This window comes from Sodiomyces alkalinus (genome assembly GCF_003711515.1).
Source record: "Sodiomyces alkalinus F11 unplaced genomic scaffold SODALscaffold_2, whole genome shotgun sequence".
Classification (NCBI taxonomy): Eukaryota; Fungi; Ascomycota; class Sordariomycetes; order Glomerellales; family Plectosphaerellaceae; genus Sodiomyces; species Sodiomyces alkalinus.
This window is the reverse complement of record NW_021167080.1, coordinates 4,180,370-4,195,959: the sequence shown is the minus strand read 5'-3', so window position 1 is coordinate 4,195,959 and position 15,590 is coordinate 4,180,370. Positions and strand designations below refer to the sequence as shown.

General features: G+C 47.7%; 2 protein-coding genes across 2 annotated transcripts; one reads left to right on the top strand and one right to left on the bottom strand.

The window, feature by feature from the left end:
• Positions 1-6,190: 6,190 nt before the first annotated feature.
• On the top strand, positions 6,191-6,919 carry SODALDRAFT_357133 (hypothetical protein; the record flags this gene model as incomplete). The annotated part of the gene is made up of 5 exons (XM_028613971.1): positions 6,191-6,239; positions 6,300-6,357; positions 6,425-6,493; positions 6,565-6,596; positions 6,729-6,919. 5 exons carry the CDS (start codon positions 6,191-6,193, stop codon positions 6,917-6,919), a joined length of 399 nt encoding a protein of 132 aa, XP_028468913.1.
• Positions 6,920-7,160: 241 nt separating this feature from the next.
• On the bottom strand, positions 7,161-15,011 carry SODALDRAFT_291632 (putative polyketide synthase; the record flags this gene model as incomplete). The annotated part of the gene is made up of 3 exons (XM_028608671.1): positions 14,838-15,011; positions 8,103-14,756; positions 7,161-8,030 (listed from the first exon to the last, which is right to left on the bottom strand). The coding sequence occupies exons 1-3, from the start codon at positions 14,982-14,984 to the stop codon at positions 7,164-7,166; spliced, it is 7,668 nt and encodes a 2,555-aa protein (XP_028468912.1). The 5' UTR covers positions 14,985-15,011.
• Between the last annotated feature and the right edge of the window lie 579 nt (positions 15,012-15,590).

The following is a 15,590-nucleotide window of genomic DNA, read 5'->3' as shown; positions in this document are numbered from 1 at the left end:
ATCGTTATATTATTTAGTGCACTTATTTAAGGTAGAAATCTATGCTAAATAGAGTCTAATTAGATACTACGCCCTATTAATAATATATAGCTTTTACCTAATTATATTAAGTTATTACTACGTTTTAAAATAAGTAGTTAATATCTAAATTACTATTTAAATCATAATAAAAGCTCTGTATACGTATATATATGGCCTTATACTAATATATTAGATAATTATAGTATATATAACTATTATAATTTATAGTTATTAATTTTATCTTATAATATACTATAAGTACTCGTAGTATTACTAATAGGCTAGGTTATACTATAGATATACGAACTTAGAAAAGTAATATTGTATTTATATTATTAGGTAGTATATATTTAAGAACAATTTAATTATATTATTCGACTCGCTTATATAGAAGCAGTCTATTATATACTATAAATAGTTATTAGGTAGTCGTAAATCCTAGTAATGGGCCGTATTCTAAAAGCGTTAATTTAAAGTAAGATTATAAGTAAAGTCTTTATAGTGGGTAATATTAAAGAGCTTAAAATCAAACCAGTCGATAATATATATATATATATATATATATATATAATAGTACTTACTATAAGCTTAAATAACTAGAGTTATATTCTCTATAACCCTATAGTCACTACGCGATATAGGCCTATAGTTAGTAAAATATATATAATTATTAAAGTATAAATAGTAATACGAAGATTAAGAATAGCCGACCTTTAAAAAGAGTAGTCGATAATATTATCTGCTACTAACCTAGCTATAGCTGCTTAGAGTCTTTTGCTAATACTATTATATATATTATACTCAGTACCGTATCTATAACCTATATATTATACGTTCTAGATATTATTCTAAATTAGCTTATTTAGAGGATAGAGACTAGTAGGCTTTTATAGAGTATTCTTCTAGTATATATGCGTAGTAGCCCTTAATATATATATATAATAATACTATCTTGCTTTTAATATATTATAATTAGTTAGCGACTATAAATAGTTACTTAGTTTATTATTATAGTTATCCTTTTATAGCTACTATTATATCCGCTTTACGTTTATATGGGTACTAATAAGGCTTATATATTATACTTATTAATATTAAAAGTAGGTAATATAGCTATATAGAACCTCTTATTAAATAGACCGAAGGCTTTAAGATTATATACTAGAAACCCTATGTCTGTCCCCCGATATTAGAAGGATACCTATAGAGTTTTGGCTATAGATTATACTATAGCACCGGTTCTTTTACGGTCGAATAATTATCTTAAGAAGTAACTAAGAGAGTTAATTAATTTACGTAATTAAAAGTGTGTAATTTAACCTATCTTAACGATCTTAACTACGCTATATTCGATAGTTCTTTGCTGATTATTAACTAGCTATGCTATCTATATAATACTTTGGTTTTATAATAAAAGTAGCCGGTATTAATCTCCTAATATTAAGCCTTCTTTTAAGTATATAGATCTAGCTAATAGTCAAGAAGGTTATAGTCTTCTAAAAGGTATTTATCTATATCTCTAGATTCTTAAAGGTATGTTATACTATAATAATAACGCTTAGATACTAATCTATCTATCCGATAGCTTTTTAATATATATACAGCCTTGAAAAGACTATAAGTAATAGTTCTAGAAGATTTTAGTAGATCTTAGTATATAGCTAGTAGTATTAGCCTTATTAGCCGTATATATTCTATAAGTCTTATTAGTATAAGAAACGGTATTTCTTTTAGGAGTAATAGAGTCTATAAACTATATAGATATAGCCTTTATCTTATACTAATAATAGTTCTATAGATACTATACTTATTTAAACTACTTTTAGTCTTAGTTATATAGGCTTATCTGCTTATGGATATAAGTTATACTACCTATATAACCTCCTTATAAACGGTTAGAAGAGTTAAGTAGGCGTTATATTTAGATAGAAAGCGAAAAGACTATTCGAGAATAGGGCTATTATATTAATAATAATTCTTAACCTTATTAGTTAACCTATTATCTTAAATAAACGACTCTAAACCCCTTAGTCGATATTAGTTTAGACTGTCTTTAGAATTTTAATTATCTTCCTAGTTAAGTTATTAGAGATAGTATATTTAGTTAATTTCTTACTATATATATATACTATATAGGCCTAATTGGATAGATAATATATAGTAAAAGTAAAATCGTAGTAGAAAACAACGAATATAAAGCTTATATATAAACCACGTATAATATAAGATATATAAACGTGAATAAGTATATTTAATTATATATATAGCTCGCTATATAGTTATAGAAGTATATATCTATTAGTATAATAAAGGAAAAAAATCTACTTATATATATATATATATATATCTGCTTTATATATACTAAACGATAGTAATTTAGATATCCTTTCAATAGAATATCTAGCGATTAGATATATATAGTAATAGTTATTAGCTTATAGTATATATATATATATATATCTTAGTAATTCTCTTTGTAATATAAAACTTAATATATATATTACTGTATTATTAGTATCTAGCGAATATAATAGGTACTTAGCTTATAAAGTAAGATATTAGTTTTATATAGTGTATAAGTCTTTTATTCAATCTAGTTTATTATAACCTAGTATTAGTATTTAAAAGTTTAATTCTATATTTTAATATAATATATATAGCTATTATTATCTAATAAAATAATAGACTATATACTACAATAGTAACTTATAATACTAAGTATTTATTTATAAAGTAAATAATATTTATAATAGTTATAGTATATATTAATTTAAATACTTTACGCTATAGTATTTTTATAATTAGGTATATATAGTATATATACGCTAAGGCTACTTATTATATATAATATATATTTTCCTTTCTAACTCCGAATAAAAGATATTATTTTCGCTACCGTAAAGGACTATACGGCCACGTATCGTCTTTACCGTAACTAACTCTTCTTTACTCTTATCTAATAGTCTTCACCTTTAATACTCGTAACTATATAGCTTTACGCGTAGTTATACGACACTACGTAATTATACGGGGAAAACAAATCGACCTAAAGCCTTTACGCGAGGAAACTTCTTACCGCCTTAAAGAGGGTTAGACTAATAAGGTACTATACGGCTTTATATAGGAATAAACTGGATTAATAATTTATCGCTAAACTCTTTAGCGCCGCTATAAGGTATAGGGCTTTTGGAGAGAGCATTGTACGGTCTTAAGCGACGCACTTATTCGATGTATATATGAGGTTTTTTATAATGTGTTATATGATAGCTATATACTATATTAATTACGCGCCGAGGGCTTTTAGATATTATAAACCGGTCTTAAACGGATCCGATGCGATTATCGCCTTTAGAGACGATAAGACACGGACTAAATCGTAGCCGAATAAGAGCGTATTAAGGCGTTTTTTGAAAAAGTAGATATGGACGTATCTTTTATATAAGGGCTTAGTAAGATGTAGTTTTATACTTTTATACGTTAATAAGGCTTTATTATTAGTACTCGGGCGCTATATCGTATATACTTAGAGCTATTTCCTAAGGAGGTTACTACGCGATATAAGGAGATACGCTACCGTAGAAAGGGATAGATAACGCCGGGACTTAATTTTATTTAGTCTATAGACGCGTACGATAAACTGCTTCCCTTTAGCTTCGAGATCTATACCGGAATTAATGCTTATTCCCGTTTTATAACTTAGTTTTACGTTAGTGTGTTAGCCTATACGTCTCGAAATATTCTCACGTAATATATTAGAGTTATACGATAACTTGGCTTTATGCCTAGATATATACGATTAGATCGCGGAAAGAAAATAACACTTACGGCTAGTATTTATTAGTACATTTCTCGAGGTTTCTATATAAAGAAGAACGCACTTAGTAAAGAGGTTCCAATTGAATTTAAAGACTATTAGATATTTAGGAAAAGTATTTATAACTAACGGATTAAATCGTGGTGGAATAGACTTTGCTAGTCTTATTCGGTATTTTAGCGGGTAAGTATAATATCGGCTATTTATATATATCCTTATACTAAATAAAATATAGGAGTTTTTTATTTATTTTTCTAAACACGAACTTTTCGACGGCCGCTTAATTATTAACAGGATTACGCTGCTCTACGTTTATATGCCTCTTCTTCGCGTAGACTTCGCCCGCTTTATATAAGTCTATAACGCCTATACTATTCGCCCGCAGAAATCTCGGCCGTATATTATAACTGGTAAGCCTTTTATATTATATAACTATACCTCGCCGAATTATTAAGTGCGGATTAATAGTATACGACTTTATATAGTGGAAAAGATTCTCGCTAATAAGCTTACGGATATAGAAGTATATCTTCCTAATACGGTAATATAGATTTATAAAGGTATCGCGGATACTACTACTAACCTTCTAGTAAGCTTACTTATATAAGATCGTGAATACCCTGCTTTACTGTTATATAAGTATATACGGAAAGGTCTAACTTTATATACGAATAGTTATACGGATTTATAACTTAAGCTGCTTTCTACGCCGTAAGGCCGGATTACTTTGATTAAGGACCTCTTTAAGGAAGAGGGTATAGTTATGGATAAGACTATTATAGGGATAGACGAAAAGGATTTAGAGCGCGATATTCAACTTAGCGATTATAGCGAATAGTATTTACTTATCTTTTTTATTCTTTATCCTGATCTTCCTGTCCGTTGACTTTCGAAATTATACGCTTTTATCCTATAATAGACGGACCTGTACGGTCTTAAAGCCCTATCGTTAAAGGAGGTATAATAACCTTTTGATTTATATAAGGCTTTTTATCCTTAGGTATTTCCGTCTTTATATTACCCTCGCTTATTTCCTCCTTTTGTATATTAGAGTCGTTTTTATCCTCCTTTTTCACCTACGTCTACGGAAGCGTGGGTATTTTTCTAACTATTTTCTTATTTTCTAATTCTGCGCGGGGTTTAACGATAATTTCTTTCTTTATAGTACTAGGTATATCTCTATCTATAACTATATTACTTTACGTAGTAGCTTTTCGGCCTAGTCGTTTACGTGAAATATTTAGATTAGGTGCCTTAGTTTTAATTTACGTTACACGAAGAAAACTAAGATAGTAGTCTTTTAAAAGGTCGAAGTCGGCTTTATATAACAGTACGCGTAACGTTATAGTCTTATATATTCTATTACGGTAGTCTATAAGCTTTTTCTAATTCTATTCATTATAAGGGTAGACTATAAGGTCTTACTTAAACTATACTAATTACGTATTAAACTAGGAAATACTATACCGAACTAAATACTAAGACATAGGATAAGGAAGGTTAAGTAGAATTATAACTCGGCCTATAACCTTTTACCTAGCGATAGATTTAATCTCGCGGAAGGGTACGCCTCTAATAGTTAATCCGTTATACTTATAACTATATAGGGTGATACTGATTTCTTTTATAGGATTTTTCGCTTTCTCTTTTCTTATCTGCGCGATGCTTCTTTTACGCTCCGTTTCGCCGTGCCGGAGTACGTAAACCAGAGCGCGGGCTTCCGTACCCGGAATTTAAAGTGCGGTTAGTAGCGGGATATCTTTTTCCTTTCGTTTACGCGGCGGTGTTATATCCGTAAGGTCGATTATAGATAAATCCGACTAGGTAGGTGAGGTTTCGCGCTTTAACTGTGTAGAACTAGGTCGAGGCTTATCGTAAATAGGGTAAGCCGCTAAGTTATAATAGTTATTCGTGAATACTACTATATAATCGATTTTTAAAAGAAGGTAAATAGAGTTATTACTAGCCGTTATTATTATTTATTACGTAGAGCTAGCTATAGTTACGTAAGTATATATAAATACCTTTATAAGTGCGAATAGGTTTATAATATTACGTAAGATTATATAGAGCTATATAGTGGAATAATTTTATACGCCCTATTTACTTAACTACTATTAAGGGAATGTTTATATACCTATGTAATTATTATTATATATGCTATTATTAGGTAGAGCTATTTCTACTATTGGCGTGGACCTAGAAGCCTTTTGTTACTATTTTTAGAAGTTGTTATAGTGCCCCCTGTGATTTGCCGTATAGAAGCCTCGTCGGCCGATTTTCCCACTAGACTATGCAATATTCGAACAACACTCGCCCTATATTAGACACATAAATCATATACTCTATAAAGCGATGGAATTTCTTAAACTTGAGAATGAAGATATAAATGATGATCTGCCTGGTATGTTACACTCATTAGATACAACCAACTTATACCACGACACCACACCCGCGACTTGAGTCCACTTCAGGACGATTAGTCATCCCCATTTTCACCTTCGTCCCGTCTCTCATACGGAGTAACTGATCGGGTTCATCCGCCACTCATCCGCCACTCACTCTCATCTCACTCTATTCCACACTCAGACATATTCACACCAAAATGGTCGCTCGAGCAGCTACAAAGGCCGTTACGTCCTCGGTCATGACAACGAGGTAAGAGCCAAACTCAGCCTTTATTCTGGAAGAAACCAGATGAGAATCATAACAAGACTAATAAATACAAGGGTTCTTCCCACTCTTATGATGGTCGGAGCAGGTTAGTCAGCTTTTTTTCTTGTTCCCCTTTTCCTTCCCCCTTTTTATTCCCCCCTTTTTATTCCCCCTTTTTATTCCCCCTTTTCCGCCCTTTTCCATCACCAGACAACTACAAGACCACCACACAATCCAGACCAGACTGACACCAGATACACAGCAACCGCGGTGGGAAGCTTCGTTCGGTCACAGCTCAAACAGCAATCAACTACTCTGGATCGCTACTTCGCCCGATCCCACACCCCCGAGAGGGAAGCCACCCGGGCTCGCGTCTTTGAAGGCGCCCCAGATCCGCGAAAATCCATCTTCAACGTTCTAAGCTGGTAGACTACCAGATTGTACATTCGAGTAGTCACTTGACGGTCGTCGATATTGGCTGGCGTTTGTTGGTTCAGAGCAGGGACTGGGGCAGCGCATGTTTGGTGTTGTGCGGCCGGATACCATGGAGCACCGTCTCCACGTTTGATGCAAATGACTTTAATTCAGCAGCGTATTGTTCACAATGGCAAAGGAACCTCTTAGCAGAATACAGATAACAAGAACGAATCGAAAGAAAGAAAACAAAAGCCCCTTAAACCGCCGCCACCAGCCCAGCCTTGATCACATACTTACTCGCCGCCGCCGCCTTCTCCGCCAACACCATCAACGACGAGCTCTGCAAGATATCAAAGATGGAAACCTCCGTCTGCATCCTGCTGACAAGCCAATTCCTCAACTCAACTGCCACCAGCGAGTCCACTCCGTACTTGCCAAGGCCCTGGTTCGTATCAATGTCCGAGGCGGCATACATGAACATCTCCGACAGCTTGGCCACGATAGCACCGGCAACGTGCCCAACAGCCTCCGTCATGGACTCCGCCTTGGAGAGGACGGTTCCGAAGCTGTTATCGCCCGACTTTCTCTTCCCTGCCGCCTCGCCATCGGCATTGGCATGGGAGCCGCGAAGACGCCGGAGACCCGAGAACCGCAGCTCTTCGCGCCACACAATGTCGTCGACGCTCTCGTACTGCGCCAAGCCCGTGATGACCTGGCTGTGGCGCCCCGCCTCCGCCTGCTGCTGGCGCAGGGGCGTCCGCACCGCCGATTCGATGATCCGCAGCACTTCGTCCTCCTCCAACGGCCTGTAGCCGATCTTTGCGAGACGTTCCGCGACGCCCTTGGTCTCGGCCACGTAGCCGACCGACTTGACCATTCCCAGGTCGATGGACACGGCGGGGAGGCCTTGCGAGGTGCGGAACCGTGCGAAGGCGTCTTGGAACGTGCCTCCTGCGGCGTAGTTGGCCTGGGAGGTGTTTCCGAGCACGCCGGTGGCGGAGGAGAGCATGACGAAGAAGTCCAGGGAGTCGCCAAACTGGTCGTGGAGGTTGCGCGTGCCCAGCACCTTGGGACGGGTGGCGTTGACCCATTGTTTGTATTCCATGTGTTCGAAGACGGAGTCCTGGCGTGTGTGTTAGTGACTTGGGGAAGCGAAACCGGGGAGGAATCAGGATCAATCACTTGTTTCACTTACATTGAGAACCATGGCCGCCTGGATGACACCCTTAACAGCGGGCACTTCGGCGTAACACTCATCGATAACGCGGCGCAGATCACTGGCATCCGCAATGTCGCAATTCTTGATGACCGTGTTGCAACCCGCGGCTTGCAGCTCCTTCACAAAGGCCTGCGAGTTGCTCTGGGACGCCGCTGAACGGGACACCAAGATGAGGTTCTTCGCACCCCGCGCGACCAGCCACTGGGCGATAGACCGACCGATGCCGCCCAGCCCGCCGACGAGCAGGTACGAAGCCTCCGGGTTCAGCTTGACCGCCTGCCTCTGCGACAACACCTTGACGAGATCCCCCGGGTTCGGCTTGACGACGATCTTGCCGAGATGCTTGCCCGCCTGCATGGTGCGGAAAGCACGCTGGATCTCCGAGATGGGGTACACGGTGACCGGCTGGATGGGTTGGATGGTCTTGGCCTCGAGCAGGTCCAGACACTCGCCCATGACGCGGTGCATGGTCTTGCCCTGGAAGTTGCCGAGCTGGATCAGGTCGACGGCCATGAAGGAGATGGCGCGGCCGAACGGCTCCATCTCCAGCCGCTTCCGCGTCTGGATGTCGCGCTTGCCAATCTCCACGAACCGGCCCAGCGTGGCCATGACGTTCCACGACTCCTGCAACATCTCGCCCGCCAGGGAGTTCAGCAGGACGTCGACGCCGCGGCCGCCGGTGGTCGCCAGCACGTCGGCGGCAAACGACACGTCGCGCGAGGAGAAAATATGGTCGTCCGGAATGCCGTACGTGTCGCGCACGAACGCGCGCTTCTCCGGCGCGCCCACGGTGGCGAAGACCTCGGCGCCGGCCCACTTGGCCAGGATGATGGCCGCCTGTCCCACGCCGCCCGATGCGGCGTGGATGAGCACCGTGTCCCCCCTTTCGAGCCGCGCCTTCTCGAACAGGCTGTAGTACGCCGTCACGAAGACCATGGGGATGGACGCCGCCGCCTCGAACGACATGTGGTCCGGGATCGTACCGACGCCCGTGTAGTGGATGCGGATCCTGTTGGCCCAGTGGCCCCGCGTCGTCAACGCGCACACACGGTCGCCGACTTTGAAGCTGTGCTGCTGCTGGGCGTTGTTGGCCGAAGGAGGACCGACGCGGGTAACGATGCCGCTGCACTCGAAGCCCACGATCTTCTCCTGCAGCTGGCCCATCGAGACCATGATGTCGCGGAAGTTGAGGCCGAAAGCCTTGGCTTCGATCTCGACAAAGTCTTCCTCGAGGGGCTTGCCGGCTTCGGGGTCGTCCTTGAACATGAGGCTGTCGAGGAGACCTGGTGTCTCAACGCCCATGCGGAGCTCGCGGCCTGGCTGCAGGAATTCCTGCATCTCGGGCTCCATGTTGGTCGTGTCGTCGGCGCGCGTCTCGTTGTTCTCCTTGGAGTCCTCGCTGATCCTCGGGACCAAGAGATCACCTCCGCGGACGGCGTATTCAAAGTCGAGCGTGTTCTTCTCCGTCGCATAGTCGAATGTCCTGGCGAAAACCTCGGAGATGGTCTCGATGGAGGAATCGGACCAGACGGCGTCCGCGTCCTGGGGGTCGAGGTCGAGAGCAATATATCGCTTCGAGTTGTCCTCGAGACGACGAGTACGCAATAGACCTGTGTGGAGGGCCAGATCGGGATTCGGGCAGTCGATGGTAGCGCCGCGGGTGATCCAGAAGACACCCTTGGCCTCGGTGAGAAGACGCTGGATCGACGCAAAGCCAGCACCATAGATGCCATCCAGGACGGGAGACTCGATTTCCGAAACGAAGACGACCACTTGCCCGGCGGGGTTGAGCTTGTCGAGGCTTTCCATGGACACATGGGCCCCTGTCCCCCCCTCGATGGATCGCTGAAGACCAGAGAGCCAGCTTTCGGGGGGAGGGGATACGTGTGGGGCATAGGCGAGGACGACCTGCTGGGCATAGTCGCTAGGATGGTCCGGCAAGGCAGTCGACATGATGACGCTCATGGCATAGTTGCGGTCGTCTTCGCTGTCGCGAATCGCAATATCCACGCCGGAGAATCCCGTGCGGGAGAGGACACCCTTCCACATGTCGAGGGGCATATTGGGGCTGTACTTCCTCTCGGGCTCCTTGCTGAGCCACCAGCCAGGCAGCGTGCCGAACACGAGCTGCACGTCCATGGCATCCTGCGTCGTCTCCACCATGACCAGCTTGCCGCCGGGCTTCAGCAGCTTGTGCACGTTGGCCATGGTGTGGTCCATGTCGCGCGTGGCGTGGAGCACCTGGCAGGCGATGATCAGGTCGTAGCTCCCGAGCTCGAAGCCCTGCTCTTCGGCGCTGTCCTCGACGTTGAGCTTGTTGAACGTCATCAGGTGCTCCCAGGCCGCGAAGGTCTTGCGCGCCGTCTCGAAGAAGCCGGACGAGATGTCGGTGAAGTCGTAGCGCGCAAAGTGGGGGTTCGCGCCGGACTCGTCGTCGCTCATGGCGCGCAGGGCGGGGCCGGTGCAGGCGCCGGTGCCGCCGCCGATCTCGAGGACCTTGGCCCGGGGGTAGGCGTACGAGAAGGTCTTGACGAGTTTCTGGACCTGTTCGAGGGAGCGTTCGACGCGGAGGGCGTTCTCGTAGTATTTGTAGAGGAGGTTCTCTTCCATCATGAGCTCCAGGGGGGTGACCTCCTTTCGCAGAATGCCGAGGAGGTTGTTGCCAATGCGGACCAACATCTCTCCGTTGACCGAGGCCGCGCTGACTTGATCCCAGAGCCGCTGCTTTGCTCCTTCGGTGGCCTGGGACCATTTCGAGCTCATGGGCGCGATCTGGTCTGTCGATGCCAGTTCCTGCTGATACTGCAACCAGTCCAGGAAGATCTTGTAGTGCCAGTCCAATTTCTCAATGTCCTCCTCCGTGAGCTCTTCGAGGACGTCGTTGATGATATAGACGGTAGCCCGCTTAAGGTCCTCGACCAAGGTGGTTTCGCGAGGGCTCATCAGTCCTTTGACGGACTTCTTGTAGGTATCCCTCTTCACGACGGACAGGTCGTGGACCCAGTTGGACTTCAAGCAGAGCTTGGTCTGGTCCGAATCGTCCTTCGCGGCGACGTTTCCGAGCGACTGGTAGTGCATCTGCCCGATCTCCAGCACGGGAGGCGCGCCGCCCCGCTCGTCCTTGTTCGCGAGGGCCATGGACACGTCGAACCCCTGAGCGCTCGCGTAGTGGATCTTGGCAAAGTTGTGGAACTCGTGTCCGGCCTGGCTGCTGATATCCGACGCCACGAACATCTTCTTGATCGAGCGGGGGATGGCGGCGCCCATGGTGGCCTGGACGTGCGGCGAGACGGCCGTGTAAGCGGCCTGGAAGAGCTGATCGAGCGTGATGGGATGGATGACGTGGCTGCTCTGCACACCCGACGGCATGATGGCCGCCGTGTCGGCAACGTGGAACGCCGTGACGGACTGGGCGTTTCCGCTGCGGATGGCGTCTAGGTTCTGGAAGGCCTCGCCGTGCTTGATGTTGATGGCGTAGAGGCCGTCGTAGAAGTCGCTGACCTCGATGGCCCGGCTGTACGCCCCGGACTTGGTGTCGAAGTTGATCGCCTTCGTCTCGGGATACACGCGGCGCCAGTCCGACGTGTGGCCGTTGGGAGTGGGCGTGACAACGGAGATGAGACCCTTGCAGCACTCGACCCAGTCTCCCGCCTCGTCTGCCCCCGAAGTGCCGCTGTACGTGTAGATGTGGAATTCGCGCCAGTCTCGTGACAGCGACCTGTCATCAGGGACGGTGAGATTCAGATGGACCTCGGCACCGAAAATGGTATCCGGGATGATGAGAGCTCTCATGATCTCAATGTCTCGGAGGGTATACCCGACGATGGGGACATCCTTATCGACAAAGAGTTGCCGGACTGCCTCGATGGCCATGGCGATTTGGCCTGCGCCTGGGTAGACGATCTCGTTGTCGACGATATGGTCACGAACCCACGGAATCTCAGCTGGGCGGATCATGTTCCTCCACGTCGGAGACAACAGGTTGCTTCCCGGAATAAGAGTGCCCAGGAGATCATGGGGAGCGTGCTTGCGATGGCGGTAGTCCCTGTTCTTCCGGGACTCCATCCAGAACTTGGTCGAGTGGTTCCAGGGGTACGAGGGGAGCTGAGCAACGACCTCGAGTCCCTCGGTGGGTAGGGGGAAGTTCACCTTGCCGAGGTCGACGGGGTAGCCTTTGCCCAGCAGGTTGACGACGAGATCTTGCATTGTTTGGACGGCATCGGTGCCGCGGTTCAGACACGACACGTAGCCCAAGCCTTTACCCTTGAGCGCTTCCACCGTGGTCAGGCTTTGTCTGATGGGACCGGCAAGGGCGCCATGAGGGCCAATCTCGACAATCATGTCGATGTTCTTCGACTTGTCGGCTTCATGTTCCTCTGTGTTAGTGTCCCCGACGCACATGTTGTAGAACGAGTCGGCGAACAGGACGGGCTGGACCATGTTCTTGACCCAGTGAGCCGGGCCGAGCTCTTCAGGCTTCTCGACCCACCCGCCGGTGACAGGAGACGAGAACAAAACGCCGTCAAAGCTCGCACTCGGAAGGACGTGGGGTTCAAGGGCGGCCTGGTATTTCGCGGCAAGACGAGCCATATGGTGAGAGTGATACGCAGCGGGAACCTGCAGCTTGCGGGCGAAGACACCCTCGTCCTTCAGCCTGGCCTCGAGCTCGGTGATGCCCGTCGTGTCTCCGGACAAGGTCACGCTCGAGGGGCTGTTGACACAGGCGATGACGACCTTGCCCTCCGTGACCTGGTCGAGATAGGGCTCGACAGACTGGGGACCAAGACCAACAGCCATCATCGACCCGGACGTGGTCTTATCCTGGACCAAATACTTGTCCGTGATCGAGCCGCGGAAGAACGCCGTCGCCATCGCGGCACGGAGGGACAATGCGCCGGCGGCGAAAGCGGCCGAGATCTCACCGGACGAGTGACCCGTGACGGCGGTAGGCTTGACGCCCCACGACCCGAGAAGCCGGACCAGAGCAATCTGGATGGCCACGGAGAGCGGCATGGCCAACTGGGTCTCGTTGACCCTGGAGCTCGCCTCGTCCCTCTTCAGCTCGTCGATCAACGACCACTCGCAACCTAGGGAGTAAAGCTGGAGTTCTGCCTCGCGGATGGTCTGTTCGAACACCGGGTAGGCGCCCATGAGCTCGCGTCCCATGGCAAACCACTGGGCGCCCTGTCCGTTGAACACGAAGCCGAGGCGCGGAAGGTCCTTGGCGAGCGTCGGCGGGAGGCCGCTGTCCCCGAGGTTGTCGATCAGTTCGGCCACCGTCGATGCTTGGGTAGCGGCTCGCCACGGGAACAGTGCCCTCTTCTGACCCAGCGTGTAGGCGAGGTTGTCGAGCTTCACCTCTTCTCCCTCCGTCTTCGACTGGAGGAACTCCTTGAGGTTGCAGATGGCGGTCTTGGCGGCTGTTTCGTCCCTCGCGCTGACGGGGAATACAAAGCGCTGAAGGGACGAGGAGGAACCGTTGGATGTCTCTTCCGTGTCCTTTCGGGAGAGGTAGCACTTCGGGTCCTCCATGATGACGTGGGCGTTGGTGCCGCCATAACCAAAGTTGCTGATCGAGGCGCGACGAGGGAGACCTGCGGGCCACGGCTCCAGCTTTACCGGGACGCGCAGCCTCCACTCGTTGAAGAGGATGCCCGGGTTCCCAACCTGGAAGTCATGGTTCGGCGGGATGTAGCCCTTCTCGAAGGCCAGGGCCACTTTGATGATGGCGGCGAGGCCGGAAGCCGCCTCGAGATGGCCGATGTTGGACTTGATGGATCCTATCAAGAGAGGCTTGTCTGCGGGACGTCCCTTGCCCAGGACCTCGCCGATGGCGCCGGCCTCGATGGGATCACCGGTCCTGGTACCAGTTCCGTGAGCTTCGACGTAGGCCGTCTCGAGAGGATCGAGGCCGGCGTTGAGGTAGCAGGTGCGGATCAGCTCCTGCTGAGCTTCCGGAGACGGCGACGTCATGGTGGGCGTCTTGCCGTCCTGGTTCAGAGCGGTGGTACGGATAACGGCTCGTATGGGATTCCCATCTCGAAGAGCGTCTTCGAGCGGTTTGATGAGCAGAGTGGCGACACCTTCGCCACGCCCATACCCTTTACCCCGATGGTCGAATGTATAGGAGCGACCGTCGGGTCCGAGCAAGCCCAGGTTCGACATGGACACGAACATGTCCGGGTTAATCATGACGTTGACGCCGCCAACGACCGACATGGCCGCCTCGCCGGTCTGCAGGCTCTGGCACGCCAGGTGGAGAGCTGTCAGGCCGGTGGAACAACCGGTGTCTATAGTGGCACTGGCACCCCTCAGGTCGAAAAAGTGGGAGAGACGATTCGAGACCATGGCGGCGCCGTTGCCTGTCATGAAGTAACGGGGAAGCGTCTCGGGGTCCCGCATCAGGACGTCGTGGTAGTCTCGGAAGAAGGCGCCCGCGAACACGGACGTCTGGGTCCCGGCCATGTCGGCGATGGTGACGCCGGCGCTCTCCATGGCCTCGAAGGTCGACTCGAGCTGCAACCGGTACTGGGGGTCCATGCTGGCAGCTACTTCGGCCGAGAAGTTGAAGAAGGAGGCGTCGAAGAGGGAGACATCTTCTGTCAGGAAATGCCCACCCCTGACGTTGGACTAGATGGAGAACATGGAAGCATCAGTGCCTGTGGGTGAGGGTTAGGAGGAGGAGGACTGTCAGATCTTTCATGTCCTTACAGTTCCAAGGTTGGAGTCTTGAGGATGAAAGAAAGCCTCTTGGTTGAAGCGACTCTTTGGAATCTCCGACCACGCACTACGACCCTCGGAGACCAATTCCCATAGTTTCTCGGGGCTGGTGGCATCTCCCGGAAAGCGACAGCTCATGCCAATGATGGCGACGGGCTTGGTCGAAGGTGGTGTGTGACCGTTGGCCCCGTTGGCCCCGTTGACGCGGCCGTTGGCGTGGCCGTTGGCGTGGCCGTTGGCGTGGCCGTTGGCGTGGCCGTTGGCGTGGCCGTTGAGTCCATTCGTCCCGCCATGTGAGTCTTGACTCGCGGTCATCGTGGGCAGTGAAGATTGGGCGGGGGGTAGACCGTGGAGCCAGGTGTGTTGAATCGAAAGCTTGTACTGAGGAGAAGCCTAGGGCGCGGCTTACGGCTTACAGTTATGGGACAGGAAGAATAGAATCAGTAAATACAGACATCTGAGCCTACATGTATCTATGCTTAGGCGTCTCCTGGGATGTCTGCTGTGTGTCACGGTGCATCGGCGGTGTCACTGGACTGTCGGTCCTACTCGGTTCCTACACCGGGCTACACCGGCTATTTCCTAATTCGGATATCCCGCTCCGGCTTCCGTTGTGGGTCCGTCTCCGGCGACGTTCACGTGCTCCGGAGCCGACAACACCATCCATACCATATTCCACACAGCCATCATTGATCCATTTCCTATTGAAACCTCGCCCGCTCCTTGAATTCACCGACAACCTTT